Genomic DNA, 15,299 nt, shown 5'->3' with positions numbered 1-15,299 from the left:
TCGCTGTCTCCTAAGGATTCCGTCAGGGACAGCTTCCCATGGCCTTCTGGTACTGATGTGGTTTGCGGCTTTCTACCTCCCTTGGGGTACAGCAGAAAGCTATGCAAATTAGCTGCAGCCTTGGGGCGCCTGGGTGGCTCAGTCAGTTGAGCGTCTGACTTCGGAACCACAAGATCAGGACTCGATCTCAGAACCACAAGATCAGGACCTGAGCCGAAACCAAGAGTCGGACACTCAACCGACTGAACCACCCAGGTGCCCCAGATGGCCTCTCCTTTCTTGACTGGCCAAATCAATGAGTCTTACACTGCCCTTGTGCTCAACGGTAGCAATGTATTTTCTACCACATTGTTGGGAAACTTTCCTGACACCATTTACTGAATCGTTTACACTTTCCCCATAGATTTTCTTTTTTCCTGCTTCTTTACCTTTAAAAATTTTTCTTATGTGTAAAAATTTTTCACGTACTTGCATTTGTTTCTGAACTTTTCACTATGTTCCGTTTGTACAAATTTATGTTCATAGACAAGTGTTCAACAATTTGGTCAAGACATTCGTTAAAAATAAAATCCCAACTTGCATGTCCACAGTGTTTCAATTAAAAATGAGTAAATGATAATGAGATAAACCTAAAAATCCCAGCCTCCTGGAATTTTATCATTTCTTTTGGGTGGAGGGCTGGTATCTTCCCACCGTTGAGCCTTCCCATCCAGATATAGGTTATTTCTCCCCACGTATTAACCTTTTCTAACGCCCCACAGTAGAGTGTTAGAGTTTTCTTCAAAGAAGTCCTGCACGTTGCTTACGTGTGTGCCTTAGATTTTGTGTAGCTCCCATGAATGGGATTGTTTTCCATTTTATTTCTTAAATGGTGATGGTTTGTTGAAGGGGGTAAGTAGGGAAGTGACCTGGTAGCCAGTGACTCTTTGGGGGACGGGAGAGGGGTGCCTGGTGGGGCTGGGCCTGTGACTCTGTGGGGCCACTGCCCAAGCATTGCTGCGGGCCTTGTCTCAGTTCTTCTCCTCATCCCTAGCCTTTTGTGCCCTAGTGGTCTCCTGGAAGTACACGCTCTCTGAGAGTGACTAAGTCCCAGCACTTACTTAACTCACCTTCTGGAAATAGGCCTCTGGGACCAGGAGTTAGAGTTTCTTTTTGTGTTGTTGTTTCATTTTTTTTTTTTAAGTTTATTTATTTATGTTGAGGGAGAGACATAGACAGCGAGCAGGGGAGGGGCAGAGAGAGAGGGAGACAGTATCTCAGCACCATCGGCAGGGAGCCCGATGCAGAACTCGAACCCACAAACCTGAATCGAGATCAAGAGTTGGACACTTAACCGACTGAGCCACTCAGGCGCCCCAAGGAGTTAGACTTTCAAGGACAGGTGTGTGTTGAGGAAATCCCAGGATGCATTAGAACACTTCTTCTGAAGTCAAAAGGTTATTGAAGCACCTGCTCCTCTTACCTTCTTCCCCGGACTCTGGCACATACAGAGATGGCTGAGCTCTGGGAGGGCTGCTTCCAAGTAGTCTGGGGCCTTTAAAAGCTATTTCTTTGCCTCTTTCTCAAAAGAGAGGCGGCTCAAAAGTATGGTTAGATGAAAAGATCACCCTGGAGAGAGAACAGGGCAGATGCCTCTCTTGGGAGAGTGAACATGACAGATTTCTCCCTCCCCTTCCTCCCCCTCCTCATGTGCCTCTGACAGCTAGGCCAGGCGAGAGCCCGACATTCTCAAACGAAGAAAAACACCTAAAACAGTTTTGATATAGAAAGATCCCTATGGCTAAGATGTAGCAGGGGCCTCTACGGGAGTGTGATTTAGAGAAGGGGTGAGAGCCACCTCCCCACAATACCACAAACAAAATGGCACCCAACATTCATCGAAGGGGGAGCCCAAGGCCGGTCCTGTCTTCCATGTTCCACAGACTTTGCCCCGTGAAGGGGGGTTGGGTTAACACGTGGGTCATCAGAAAGGCCGGCTGACCTCCTCTCCCTTGCTCCACCCCCTCCTCCTCAGAGTGGTATCATCTAAGGAGTCCTCCTAAGTAGCCGTCTCAGAGACAGGGCACACCCCACCCCACTCCCGCTCCCTGGTGCTGGTGCTTCCAGTCTCCAGGGGACACGGACCCAGGAGGGCCTGATCCTGTGAAGCCAGGAGCATGAATGAACGGCCTCTAGTATTTTGGTGCAGAAATTTAGTCTTGCTAAGGAAGTGGGGCACATGAATTGACAGAGGTAGAGTCAGAGCTGAGCAGAGGAGGTGCCTTTTCAGTATTCTTTTTTTTTTTTTTTTTAATGTTTACCTATTTTTGAGAGACAGACAGAGAGAGAGAGAGAGAGCAGGGAAGGGGCAGAGGGAGGGAAGGAGACACAGAATCCGAAGCAGGCTCCAGGCTCTGAGCCATCAGCACAGAGCCCGACGCGGGGCTTGAACTCATGAATGGTGAGATCATGACCTGAGCCAATGTCAGACGCTTGACCGACTGGGCTACCCAGGTGTCCTTAAGTATTCTTAAGATAAGCCTCTATTCCACTGGAGTGTCTGTCACTAGGTTTCTGATCCTAGCAACCAAGCAAAAGCAATTACCGTATCTCTTGCCCAACCCAAGCTCTGATGAGTTAGGGAGTCTCTTAATTCAAAGTGAGACCATGAATAGAACAATAGGCTTTCTATGTTTTAGCGACCCCTGCTGTATGCCAGCATAGAGAACATGTAAGACATCCCTACTATGTACCTGCCAGATACCTACACCTCAGAACATCACTCAGTTCCCACCAAACTCCCTTATGACTGTCTCACTGCTATTGTTTCGTAGGTGAGGAAAGTCGGGACTAATTAACATGAAGAGACAGTCGAGCCTAGTAATTAAGAGGATGGGCTTTAAGAATAAAGACCGTTCTAGGTTGGCATCTCGCCCCTACCCCCTTAAAGGTTTAGGACTTTGCTTTTAAACTTCTCTTATAAACTTCAATTTCCTTGTCTATAAAACAGGGAAAATAATGCCTACCTTTCACAGGGAGCGGTGTCTATTAAATGAACGCAGTACAAGCAACCTTCGTGAATACCATGTCAAAGCCTGAAGTGACAGACCCGGGCTTCACGTCTAGGTCCATCTGGCTTCAAAGCCCTGGTCCGCACTCAGCATGGGCCCTCAGAGGGATAAAAGGTCCCTCAATGTTTTCCAAGATTGCAAGGCATCAGAACTAAGAAAACTGTTCCCTGCTCTGTAAATCTGAGAGCTGACACCGAAACATTAGGTTTCTTGCATCCGACTCAGGTTACACAACCTGTTTTATGCTGGGAAACTATAGTCAAAAGGGGAATGAAGACATCGAAATGACGTTTACTCCGATTCTTCCTGAACCAAACAGGGAATCTGAAGTCAGCACAGGCTGTGGTAAGGGTGCACCTACATCAGCCCCAGTGCGGGATCCGCCTTTCAGATGCTAAAAAATTAAAGCTTTTTATGATTCAGTGCCCCCCACCTCTTTTCCTTCACTTTGCCCAGAGTCCCAAGACTAGTTTTGGGAATCTAAGGTCTTTCACATCACATCTAAAAGCACATTTTCATGTAGTTTGAAGGCATTCATACCTGTATTACCTTTGATGCAGTCATTTGGCCTAAGTTTCATCTTCATTTGGAAGCCCCCGGGACTTCCTTCGTATGTAACAGTGGTGCTATTTAGAAACTTGAAAATGAATGTAAAGGCACTTTGTAAATTGTAAAGCTGGAGATATTTTAAAAATAGGGCTTTAAATATTAATAAAGGGTTTAAAAAACCCCACTAATTGAAGCATTCAAAATTTTGTGTAAATAGATCAACTGGAAAAAAATGCACAGCATGAATGTGGAAACCTGGGCCCCATTTCCAGCTTTACTCCTGGCTCAGGCTACATACAACCCGTGTCCAAGTTTCCACTGGGGAAATGCTGGAGTAGTGAAAATGCTCTCAAAGGGTTGGAACAGTCAGTGATAAAAGCATGTTATTTTTGCTTTCTAAGTTTTATCTTTAACCTTATCGAGCTATCAGTTACAACTGAAGAATCTTAGGACGGAGTCTCTGTAAATGGCTCCATTTCTGATCCCAATTTTTCCACCAAAGTGACACCCTTAAATCAGAGCCCAGGCTTAGGGAAACTTAACTTCCCAGCTGTGTAGAGACGTTCCCACTTCCCATGTACATATCCTCGAAGGTAACAAACAAACAAAATCCTATTTCCAAAGGTTTTATTTCGTGTACTGTTTGCTGTTTAGAACTTTCCTATGCTCTGCATCCTAAAGTCGATCAGTGTGCAAACTCTATCTCATTCAAAAGAGACATGGCCGTTGAGTATCCAGGAAAACACAGGTGAGTGCCACATGCTCACTGGGCATGCTTAAGGAGCTGTTTTGGGCCAAGAGAAAAAGAAAGGAGTGCTTGCAGAAGCGAAAGATACCCCATGCACCCTCAGACACACACTCAGGGAGCTTAGAGGTTGAGGACACTCTTCTATACCAACATGTGGGCCAAAACAGAATTCTTTTCATCTTCCATCACACTTTTAAAAAAGCAGAGAAGACATTACACATTAACTGACCTTAAATCAATGTCAAAGAAATGAGGAGAAAAAATTAATGCACAAAGAATACAATTCACAAAACAAAATATGCAATGTTTTAAAAGCTGCATACATTTCAACAAAAAAGATGGGGACACAGATTTGGTTATATAGATTTTTCAAAATATTTATTATAAGAAGGCTCCCTTTCCCATATTAAAAGGAAAACATATGACTGGAAATATTCCAAGAATGGAAACTAGGTTAAACCAATTCCCAAGTCCTTATCAAATAATGGATCCATAAAGGAGAGTATATTTTGGAACTTAAAATTAGGGAAGCCTATGCTTAATGTAGATGGGGAAAGAGAAAACAGAACAAAGTCAGAATGATCGTTTACATTTTACAGTCTTTAATTAAGCACATAAAACTGTACTATTTAATATATTTCTCCATGAACTTTTTGTGAAATTCAGATCGCAGTGTATCATTTACAAATCTTTTGTCTTTCTTCTGATCATCTACACCTTTTGCACAGTTCTTGAAAACAACATCATCATCCCACCTAAAGGAAAAAAGCAAACAGAACACTTACATGTCTGTATCAGGAGACATGAAAAAAGTGAGTTGCAAAGCTTAGTCATTACCCAGAAATATGCTCAACATATACATCATCTGATGCAGCAATTACACCCAAAAGAATAAAGTAATTCTTAATAGGTTGTAATTTTGCTTTATTACAGCAGGAAAGGCAATTCCTATTTAGAGCATACATTCTTATGACTTCTCCTGTATGAGAAACTCTGAGTTAAAAAGCAGAAATACACCGGCTTAATTGCATAAATATTTAATGTTTTCAGGTCTGAAACAAAGAGGCAGCACTGGTATTACCCCTGGTTACTGTAGATGGTTCTAGATGATAATAACTGGTCAATTTACTATAGTTCGGATTACCAGATTTTATGCTCTTTGATCAGTTACCACTTAGTAATCATCCACTATAGTATGTGCATTTTATGGCAACAAAAGAAGAAACTACTGGGGTATAACCAGTAAGGCTCATGTGCTGGCCCATGTCCACCTGTCACTGCTAGAGTAAAGAATATTCTGGGTGACCCTCAGAAGAGGGACAGAGCATGGGGAAGTGTGCACATGGATTCCTCCTGTAGCTTTCCCCCTTATGACCTGGCTGTGGCTCTGTTAGTCATGAGGACAACTACATGCAGAGTCCTCTGTGTCCTTCTGGCGAGTCTCTGAATGTGAAGGGTGAGCTTGGGACTCTTCCCACACAGATCTAAAATGTAACTTCTGTAGGGCCAATGGCTCAATGCACTGCTCCATCCCTAGCGCTTGGAACAGTACCTGGGGGCACCTGGGTGGCTCAGTCGGTTAAGCAGCCGACTTCAGCTCAGGTCATGATCTCACGGCTCGTGAGTTCAAGTCCTGCAGCGGGCTCGGTGCTGACACCTCAGAGCCTAGAGCCTGCTTTGAATTCTGTGTCTCCCTTTCTCTCTGCCCCTCCCCAGCTTGCACTCTCTCTCAAAAATAAACAAGCACTAAAAAAATTAAAAAACAACAGTATTTGGTGCACAGCTAGTTATCAGAAATATCTACTGAAAGTAAGTACATGTTCATTCCTTCTCCTTCTATCATTCTAATATCTGACGGAGAAGATGACCAGTGAAAAAGGGGTTTTTAGAGGCTTCACATAATATAGCTTGGTATAAAACTCCCAATCTGCAATATATATCCAACTCGTTAGTGTAAAGTACCTTCTTTTAACTTTGAAGTTGGCCTGAGGCTGGGATGGGCCAGTGAGATTAAGGAGAGGGTTTCCACTCAATATGTTTTCCATACGTATTCTTTCTTCTTCAGCTTTTTGTTCTTGTTCCTGTCAATGACAGAGGAGGGCTCATTTACTTACATTAATTCTGGGATCAATCTTCTTGCATAACTCCTATTTTAAAAGACTGTTAGGATTTTTATGAGGGAGCTGGAGTAAGAATCAAGGTAGCCTTTTTTTTTTTTTTTTTAAAGATGTAAGATATACCAGAAAAGTCTCACTTAATCCAAACAATTTGGCTTTTTTACTATAAGTATTTCATGCTTGTCATCATACATTCATTAGTCCGACTCTGAAATTCTAGAATGCATATTTAAACCTATTTTCTTTCTTGAAGTACATACAAAATTCATCGCTCATTCTAAGAGAATACATCAATAAATATATTCTAATAATTTCAGAATATATTAAACATCAAAAAGACACATTTAGCAAAACTATTACCCTTATTTTTAAAGATGGGCTATATATAACCACAATTAAAAAATAATTTTATTTTGAACTATTAACAATGTAAACTTGCAGCTCCAGGATTAGTGACAAGTTATTATTAACCAAGAAGTAGCTCCTAAAATAAAACAATCATGTAAAATCTTATATTCAGTTAACATGCATTTCTACTAATTCACCGCAGGTTTTTCCACTTTGTTCTTATCATTTATTGTTACTAACTCTCTTACACCTCTCATTCTTCATCAGCTACAAGCTCGTCCTTCTTCACTTTTAATTTAGCATTAACCTCTTTAAACCCAAATCACCCTGTTTCATTCTTAAAAATATAAAATGCCTAGAATTCTTAGCCATAGTAACTGCTGATCTATCTGTTCAGGCTATTTTAAACCAAAGATAAATCCTACTTTATTGGATTTTGGGGATGACAAAAATTAATCAAGGAAAAAGAGACTTTCAATTTAAAGTGAACCTAATAGTGTTTTATATCACTTTAAAAAATAACCTAATTTTTCATACAGGCTAATGATTATTTCATTTTAATATCCAAGTGTGAACAACAGATTTCATTTTTAAGAGGCCAAATAACTGGGAAGTGACAAGATGCAACTTTCAGGGAAATAAACAGGGAAATTACTTTAGGTCACTTTCAGACCTTAAGCAAACAAAATTAAGAGCATCCATCATAGATTAAGAGCAGACAGCTTTCTAAAAACTATGTATTTTTAACAAATTATATTGATGCTGAAAGTGAAAAGATATTTCTCTGAGATGCTATAAAAAAAAGAGCTCAAATATACAATGTATCCAACTTATAATAATAATGTATGTGATATGATAAAGTTCTGGCCATTTTATATCTGCATTATTTTTTCTTTCAGAGTCCTGGCTGATTGCCAAACACAGCACTGGAACAAAGGTGCCCACCCTTTCCATACTCAAGTACCAGGCACATTATGGTTCCCAAACATAGGCTAATAATGAGTAAAAGCCTGCATATCGAATCCAAACTGCTCCGTTTTTATAAATAAAATGTTATTGGAACATGGATAGTCAACCTCATTCATTTTGGTATTGTTTGCAGTGGCTTCTGTGCTACAGAGAGCACTAGAGACTGCATGGTCTGCAAGCCTGAAATGTCCTGAAATATTTACCATCGGGCCCTTTACAGAAAGCTTCCTAGCCCCTGACATAGGGTGACTGGTTTGAAAATGTTATTTTGGGACACCTCAAAAACCAGCCACTAGAAAACCAGACAGGCAAACAGGAAAAAAAGAAATAACTGTCATTCAATCCCAAGAAACATCAATACATTTTTGTACAAAGACAGTAGATGAGCCCCACAAAATTCCAAGATCTTTGTCTAAAATGTTTATTCTTGGGGCGCCTGGGTGGTTCAGTTGGTTAAGCGTCCGACTTCAGCTCAGGTCATGATCTCACAGCTCGTGAGTTCGAGCCCTGTGTGGGGCTCTGTGCTGACAGCTCGGAGCCTGGAGCCTGCTTCGGATTCTGTGTCTCCCTCCCTCTCTGCCCCTCCCCTAGCTCGCATTCTGTTTCTGTCTCTCTCTCAAAATAAACAAACGTTAAAAAAATAAATGAAATGAAATACAATTATCTTTCCTAACGGTCAACCAACTATGTCTCTTTACATATCTAGAGCTGTTAGGCAAGCTGAAAGATTCCGGAATAGAACAACTGCCCTCTAGTGGTGTGCAAGTGGTATCAGGAAAGTTGTTATAATTCTTTGATTTTTAAAAATTAGATACAATTATAGGCTATTATGGGAATTATGCCAAACTTTGATGAGAACTATCCTTAAAATATTCTTCTTCCAATTTGAAATCCAGCAATGTTCTACTTCCCTAGACTCCTCACATGAACCCATGTCAGTCTTTTTCCCCCCTTTAAACAGAACAAATTCTTGGTTCAAGCTTGGTTCAAGCTTGCACAGAGAGAGGCTCATTAAAAAAAGCTGAGTTGTTTTGTTTGAAAGTGGAGGCAGATATCTTCATCTGAATGTCTCATAATGAATCAAATTCAACCTGTTCCAGAGTTCATCATCTCTTTTCTCTCCGTCTAAACACGCTCATCCTTCTGCCATCCCCTGTATTAGTGACTGGCAGCAACATCTCCCCAGAAACTGGGGGGTCATCGTGGCTGCCACATCTAATCAGCCACTTTATCTGGTCAATTTTACTTCCTCGACAGCTCTATCAGCATCTACTTGCATCTCTCAATTCCAATTCCTATTATGCAAAATTATCATAATTGCATGTGAGGATTACTGGAACAGCCTCCTCAATCAGTTCTCTCAATACAACCTCCATACCTCTGCCAGAGTAATCTTTCCAAACTGCGTATCCAATAATTTTATTATTCATGTTTCCCGGTGTTACTGAAATATTTCATAATAAAATAAACAAAAAAATAAAATGCATATCCAACCTTATCAATCTCCTGCTGAAATCAACTAGCTCCTCATGGCCTTCAAAACCCGAGTCCAAACTCCTCTAGCGCTGGCTTGTGAACCACTAAAGCTGTGACCTGTTCGAGCTCACCTGTTTCTTGTCTTATTTTTATTACTATGGCCAATTCATCCAAAGTTTACAAGTATGTACTATGGGGGCACCTGGGTGGCTCAGTCCGTTAAGCAACAGACTTCGGCTCAGGTAATGATCTCACGGTTCGTAGGTTCGAGCCCCACATCAGGCTCTGTGCTGACAGCTTGGAGTCTGGAGCCTGCTTCGGATTCTGTGTCTCCCTCTCTCTCTGCCCCTCCCCCCGCTCGTGCTCTGTCTCTCTCTCTCTCTCAAAAATAAATAAAATGTAAAAAAAAAATTAAAAAAAAAAGTATGTACTATGGATCCTATGTAATCCTTGTAACTCTCACTGAGACATTCTTTTCTTTCACTGTATAAATGGAGAGAATATGGGGACCCAGAAGTTAGGTAAATTGCCCTAAGTTATATAAAAACTATTGACAGACTATATCAACATATGCCTGGAAAGAAGGCTGCAAAGAGGAGACAAAGATAGCCTCATTATATCCATGGGTTCTCGGTAGGCCATGATTATATATCGTATTCAACTTTGATTCCTCTGACACTTACTGGACAATGACTCAATGTCTGCTGAACATATGAACAAGTATGTGAACGAAGAGCAGACTGGTAGTATTATTAGGCATGTCTGAGCTATTTGGAAAGAATTTTTTTTTTTTTTTTTATTATTTTATTTTTGAGACAGAGAAAGAGAATGAGCAGGGAAGGGGCAGAGAGAGGGGGAGACACAGAATCGGAAGCAGGCTCCAGGCTCTCAGCCATCAGCACAGAGCCCGATGCGGGGCTCAAACTCATAGACTGTGAGATCATGACCTGAGCCGAAGTCAGATGCTCAACCGACTGAGCCACCCAGGCGCCCCTGGAAAGAATTTTTAACACAACCAAGGAAGTTAGGATGTCACAAAAATAATAGGACTTGTAGACCTACAAGTGCTGTAATATCTAGACATGGCATGATTTCTAATACAAGATGATATTACTTACATCAAAAAATATTTCTAGTTCAGCACAGAACATGGAGAAAGATGTAAATACTTAGTATTTCCATTTTACCTTCCTGGCCTGCTCTTCAGCTCTTTCTTTTTTAATTTTTTCTAGCTCTGCAAGAAGAGCTGCAGTATCATCATCATCACTCTCCTCTTCAAAATCTTCATCTTCATCTTCCTCCTGAAAAAGAATGACAACGGCCCAGGAGATTGGAAAGAAAATGCACATTATTCATTTATTTTTCCATAAAAATCACACTTATCAAATCTCTGGGGCAGCGGTCAGTTTCCTGTTGGGGAAGATAAATGTACTTAAATATAATTAAAATCAACAAGCAACCAAAAAATAAAATAAAACCCCACAAACAAGCTTACAGAATACTTACTAAAACGTCCCTCATATGTTTGAGATTGTAACTTCAAATAGGGTAACAAGATATCTTTCAAATTTACAGGGTCAAAAGAGATTTTACATATGAAAATAGTTCTAAAATCAGAGAAGAAATACTACACTGATATACGCAGTACATATGTACACGGTGTATCACCCTGAGAGTCAAATAATTTTACTAGCTCAAAACAACTTTTAAGCTAGGAAGTAAGGACAATCAAAAGTACAAAAAAGGGCGCTACATTCTCAGAATAATTTCAAACGAACAGTTATTAAATCCCATTTAAAATTGGGTTCCCTTTATTTAATTACTGAGTTCACTACTGAATTCAGTCTGTCAGGTCTGGAATTAATTGTTGACATATACATTTAGTTTGATGCTCCCCACGAAAGGCCACTCATGTTTTCCCACTGTATGTAGAAAATTGCAAGTTAATTACAGACTATAGGGCCCCAATGAATTTTAATGTTAACTGAAGCACTAATTCTGAAAACCTTCCACTTAGATCGCTTCCCTTCCTAAGCAGAGGAAGCCATTAAGTTGAAGTGCACATCTAGAGAGGGCACCTTTGGTATCTAATGTGGAAAGGCCCCTGGGTTCAACTCTTGGGGGTGCTGACAGACACCCTAGGATGAGGAATGCCCTCTGGGGGTACAGAAAACATGGTCAACCTCCAGGATTTAGTACAGAGAATTCTTTTTTAGGGAAGCTTATTCTTTAATAGAGCACTTCCTTATGTGGTTCTCTGGAGATCAAACTTGCCCTTGAAGTTTGATTACTCTTTTTTTTTTTTTCTATTTTTTTTTTCTTTTTCTTTTTTTTTTTTATATAATTTTTTTTTTTTTTTTTTAACGTTTATTCATCTTTGAGACAGAGAGAGACAGAGCATGAATAGGGGAGGGGCAGAGAGAGAGGGAGACACAGAATCTGAAACAGGCTCCAGGCTCCGAGCTGTCAGCACAGAGCCTGACGCGGGGCTCGAACTCACGGACCGTGAGATCATGACCTGAGCCGAAGTCGTATGCTTAACCGACCAAGCCACCCAGGCGCCCCGAAGTTTGATTACTCTTGTGATTAATACTTTTTGTTTAAGAATCAACCATGGGGCGCCTGGGTGGATCAATCGGTTAAGTGTCCAACTCCTGATTTTGGCTCAGGTCATGATCTCACGGTTCGTGAGACCAAGCCCCGTGTCCAGCTCTGCGCGGAGCCTGCTTGGGATTCTCCCTCTCTCTTTCTGCCTCTCCCCTGCTCATGCTCTCACTCTCTCAAAATAAATAAATAAACTTAAAAATCAACCATAAAGCTTAACACTGATGTCAGGGCTACATGTGAATAACAGGAAGTAAATAAATACAGGTCACTTCTCAAAGTCAAAAAACAAAAAAAGCATTTCAGAAAACACAATAAAAAAATTATCACATGGAGATCAATGGAGGAAATAAAACATACATCTGTTAGAGGATCATCTGCATCAAGGTTGGCAGCAGGAATCTGGTCTAACCGAGGTTTCTTTGACACTGATGAGGAGGTTGTATGTTCTGGGGGAAAACAAACATCATTTAGCTTACTAAAATAAACACTGCATTTCTTGTAACATTTTAGGGACGTGTGGGCACAAAGAGCTTACAGGAACCACAGTGCCTGGAATGTGCCCTTGGTTAAGTATTTGTTGAATGAATTAATGAAAGTATTGATCTGAATAGGAGAACTATATAGCCTCTCTCGGGAAATTGAGGAAATAGTTTACATATACAGAAAATATAAAAAAGCTACTGTAACTGATGCCTGTAAATGCCTGCCAAAAACTAGCGATAAAACTAAGAGACCCTCATAGACAGAAACTTATGGGGCTCAATGAGTGTGGCTATTCTCAACAGTAAAAACCTTTATGTGAGGGGCGCCTGGGTGGCTCAGTCGGTTAAGCGTCTGACTTCGGCTCAGGTCACGATCTCGCAGTTTCTGAGTTCGAGCCCTGCATCGGGCTCTGTGCTGACAGCTCGTAGACTGGAGCCTGCTTCAGATTCTGTGTCTCCCTCTCTCCCTGGCCCTTCCCCTCTCGAGCTCTGTCTCTCTCTCAAAAAATAAATAAACATTTAAAAAAAAGATTAAAAAAAAAAAACAAAACACCTTTATGTGAACTGAAACAACAGCTACTAGATATCCCCAGGTCATCCTGTTCCTTCTACCACAGAAGCACAGATGGAATTAGAACCCAACCTCATCAGTGCTAATCTAATCGCTTAAGAAAGTGTTACTGATGTCTTAAAGCAAACAATATTTTAAACTGTTCACACCAATATTTTAAAGGCAAACAAAATACTGATCAGTTCCAATTAGAACATGAAATAAAAACCGTTATTGACCTAATTTCAGGAAACAAATGTCTGGCGGTAGTGTTAGTACCTCGCGTTGGACGATCTCTATTTTTTTCTCTGGCGGCAGCTCGCTCTCTCTCCTCCAGCTCTCTCCTGAAGTCACGGTTGCGAACCTCTTCAGGGGCATCCTGAGTGGTTTGTCTAAAGGAGAAACAAATGAGGGCAAAAATGTTACTTAGGCAACATGGATACAAGTTACATCCTTGTGATGTTTCCAATATTTCAAAAAGCACAAAGTGAGTCACACACATTATTTTCCCATAAGGCTGCAGATGAATTAAAATGTCTTTACTTTTTGTTAGCCATGTCATCTCAGGGCTCATTACTGTGACACTTTTAATCTCATAATGATTGGTGCAGACCGTGCACAGGCCCTCTGAGGTAACTATTACTGTGCCACCTACATATGGAAATTCCCAGTTAACAGCAATTTCTGCATCAGTAATATACAGTAGTGCATTATAATCAGAGCATAATTTTAATGTCAAATACTCTATTGCATTCTACGCCTATGAAAATAGATGACTTAAGCGATCAATCCTCAAACATGTTACAGTCTCATGACCACGCCATTTAACATTTTTAGTCTTGTTTTCTGAACAAGAAAATGAAAAGTCTTCGTTACCTATATTTTATCTTTGTATGAGAAGGTAGGTCTCTACTTGAATACTGCTTTGAGAGTTGGCTCAAATCACCTTCTCCTTTTCCTCTCCCCCCTCTCGCAGGTTCAAAAGTTGGCCTAGCTGCTGTTGTCATCTTTTATGCTTTAAAGAAAAACAGTATCCAGTTAATTCCAATATGATAAACTCTCATTGCATAAAGTATTCATAAATATCCATCCTTGTGAAATAATTTCCAAAACTCATTCTCCAAAATTTACCTAAAGAATCTCAAACAAAAGTTTTGAAGAAAACAAATTATGAAGCTCAGGGTGTATAAGGAATACGGCTTCTTAGGCGGCTCTTAGTGCAAAAAAGTCTCTCATGAAGATCTGAGTTTGTGTTCCTGTTCTCCTGTCTCTGTGACCTTGGGCAAGTCACCGGGCTTAAGTTTCTGTGAAATGGGCTAGATATCCCTCAAAGGATTATTATATGAGAATTGAAATGTCAAAGTCTTGTAAAATTTAGCACTGCCACGATTAACTTTTAAAAATTCTCAACTCAACATTACTCCACCAGACACCCTAACTAAACCTCGTACAACAGAAAATAGGCTAGTGACGACAAGAACAAAAATTACTTTAAAATCACTGACAAAGTTAATGAGTGTCCTGGAGAAACGTGTGCTAAAGTTTAATGACGGTTACGTGGGCAAAATTCTCCGACAACCCTTTGTTGATCCAATTTTCTCCTACAGCCACCGTTATAAGTCAGATCTTTTGTAGGTTACAAAGCTCAAGACAGGACACTCCCCCCCAAAGGATTCTGATAAGCAAAACTCCGGGACCCATTCCTTGCGTTACTTTTGGTTTTGAGCTGCCAAGAGTGGTGCCTGGCAGATGTGGCTCCTAAAACCCCGTTAAGGGTCCGAAAAGCATGAGTGTGGGGACGCTGGGGGAACCGGTATACTGTTCCAGATTTTCAAAAAGGGAAAAGGGGTGTATGCAAAGGGAGAAACTGGGTTGTCTGCCGCTGGGGGCGCCGCCGCCTCCCACACACCCCCGGATCATCGTCGCTCCCACCTCCCGGGGGTTCGCCTTCAGGCTGTTACCAGAAACTCGCTGACTCTCCACCCAAGGCCCGATTCGCAGGGGGTTGGGGGGTTGGAGGGGCGTGGACCCTATTTAACGCCGTCTGCAAAGCTGCCTTCACGCTGCGCGCTCCGCGGCCGGCCTGGGATTCGCCGGGCTCTACCACCGCCCGCTGCTCCGCGGCCTCCTCCGCCCGCGCCCGGTTCTCTACTGCCGACTCCGGCCGCAACCACCCTTTCCCGCCCCTCTCGGACAACAGAGACGACCTGCTACCCTCCTGCCGCTCACGTCGGCCGGGGTCTAATGCTGCAGCCTCCGGAAATCATACAGGCACCATTACGACTCGTACCTCCCAGGAGCCTCTGCGCCCAAAGCCAGGGGCCAAGACCCGGAAGCAAACCCTAAGCTCTTTAGTCGCAGTTTAGAGGCGGAGGCAGAGACCAATCCGCAGCAGGCAAGGTG

At 41.7% G+C, this 15,299-nt stretch overlaps 2 protein-coding genes across 6 annotated transcripts in view; one reads left to right on the top strand and one right to left on the bottom strand.

Annotated features, from left to right (window-relative positions):
* Positions 1 to 4,926: 4,926 nt before the first annotated feature.
* Positions 4,927 to 15,275, bottom strand: CWC15 (CWC15 spliceosome associated protein homolog). Of its 5 annotated transcripts, none has more exons than XM_042905177.1 (7): positions 15,187 to 15,275; positions 13,773 to 13,911; positions 13,176 to 13,288; positions 12,222 to 12,310; positions 10,445 to 10,558; positions 6,310 to 6,428; positions 4,927 to 5,102 (listed from the first exon to the last, which is right to left on the bottom strand). In XM_042905177.1, exons 2-7 carry the CDS (start codon positions 13,901 to 13,903, stop codon positions 4,973 to 4,975), a joined length of 696 nt encoding a protein of 231 aa, XP_042761111.1. In that variant the 5' UTR covers positions 13,904 to 13,911; positions 15,187 to 15,275; the 3' UTR covers positions 4,927 to 4,972. The 5 variants fall into 5 exon arrangements, with proteins under 5 accessions (XP_042761111.1, XP_042761110.1, XP_042761109.1 ...); XM_042905176.1 differs by having other exon boundaries at positions 15,126 to 15,204; XM_042905175.1 differs by having other exon boundaries at positions 15,111 to 15,198.
* KDM4D (lysine demethylase 4D) overlaps positions 15,216 to 15,299 on the top strand; it is a 34,080-nt gene continuing 33,996 nt past the window's right edge. The window contains exon 1 of the mRNA XM_042905171.1: positions 15,216 to 15,296. The gene's annotated coding sequence lies outside the window, so the exon portion shown is untranslated. The remainder of the gene's footprint in view (positions 15,297 to 15,299) is intronic.

The sequence above is a fragment of the Panthera leo genome, chromosome D1 (genome assembly GCF_018350215.1).
Source record: "Panthera leo isolate Ple1 chromosome D1, P.leo_Ple1_pat1.1, whole genome shotgun sequence".
NCBI lineage: Eukaryota > Metazoa > Chordata > Mammalia > Carnivora > Felidae > Panthera > Panthera leo.
The sequence above is the reverse complement of the archived record's forward strand: the minus strand, read 5'-3'. Positions and strand labels throughout refer to the sequence as shown.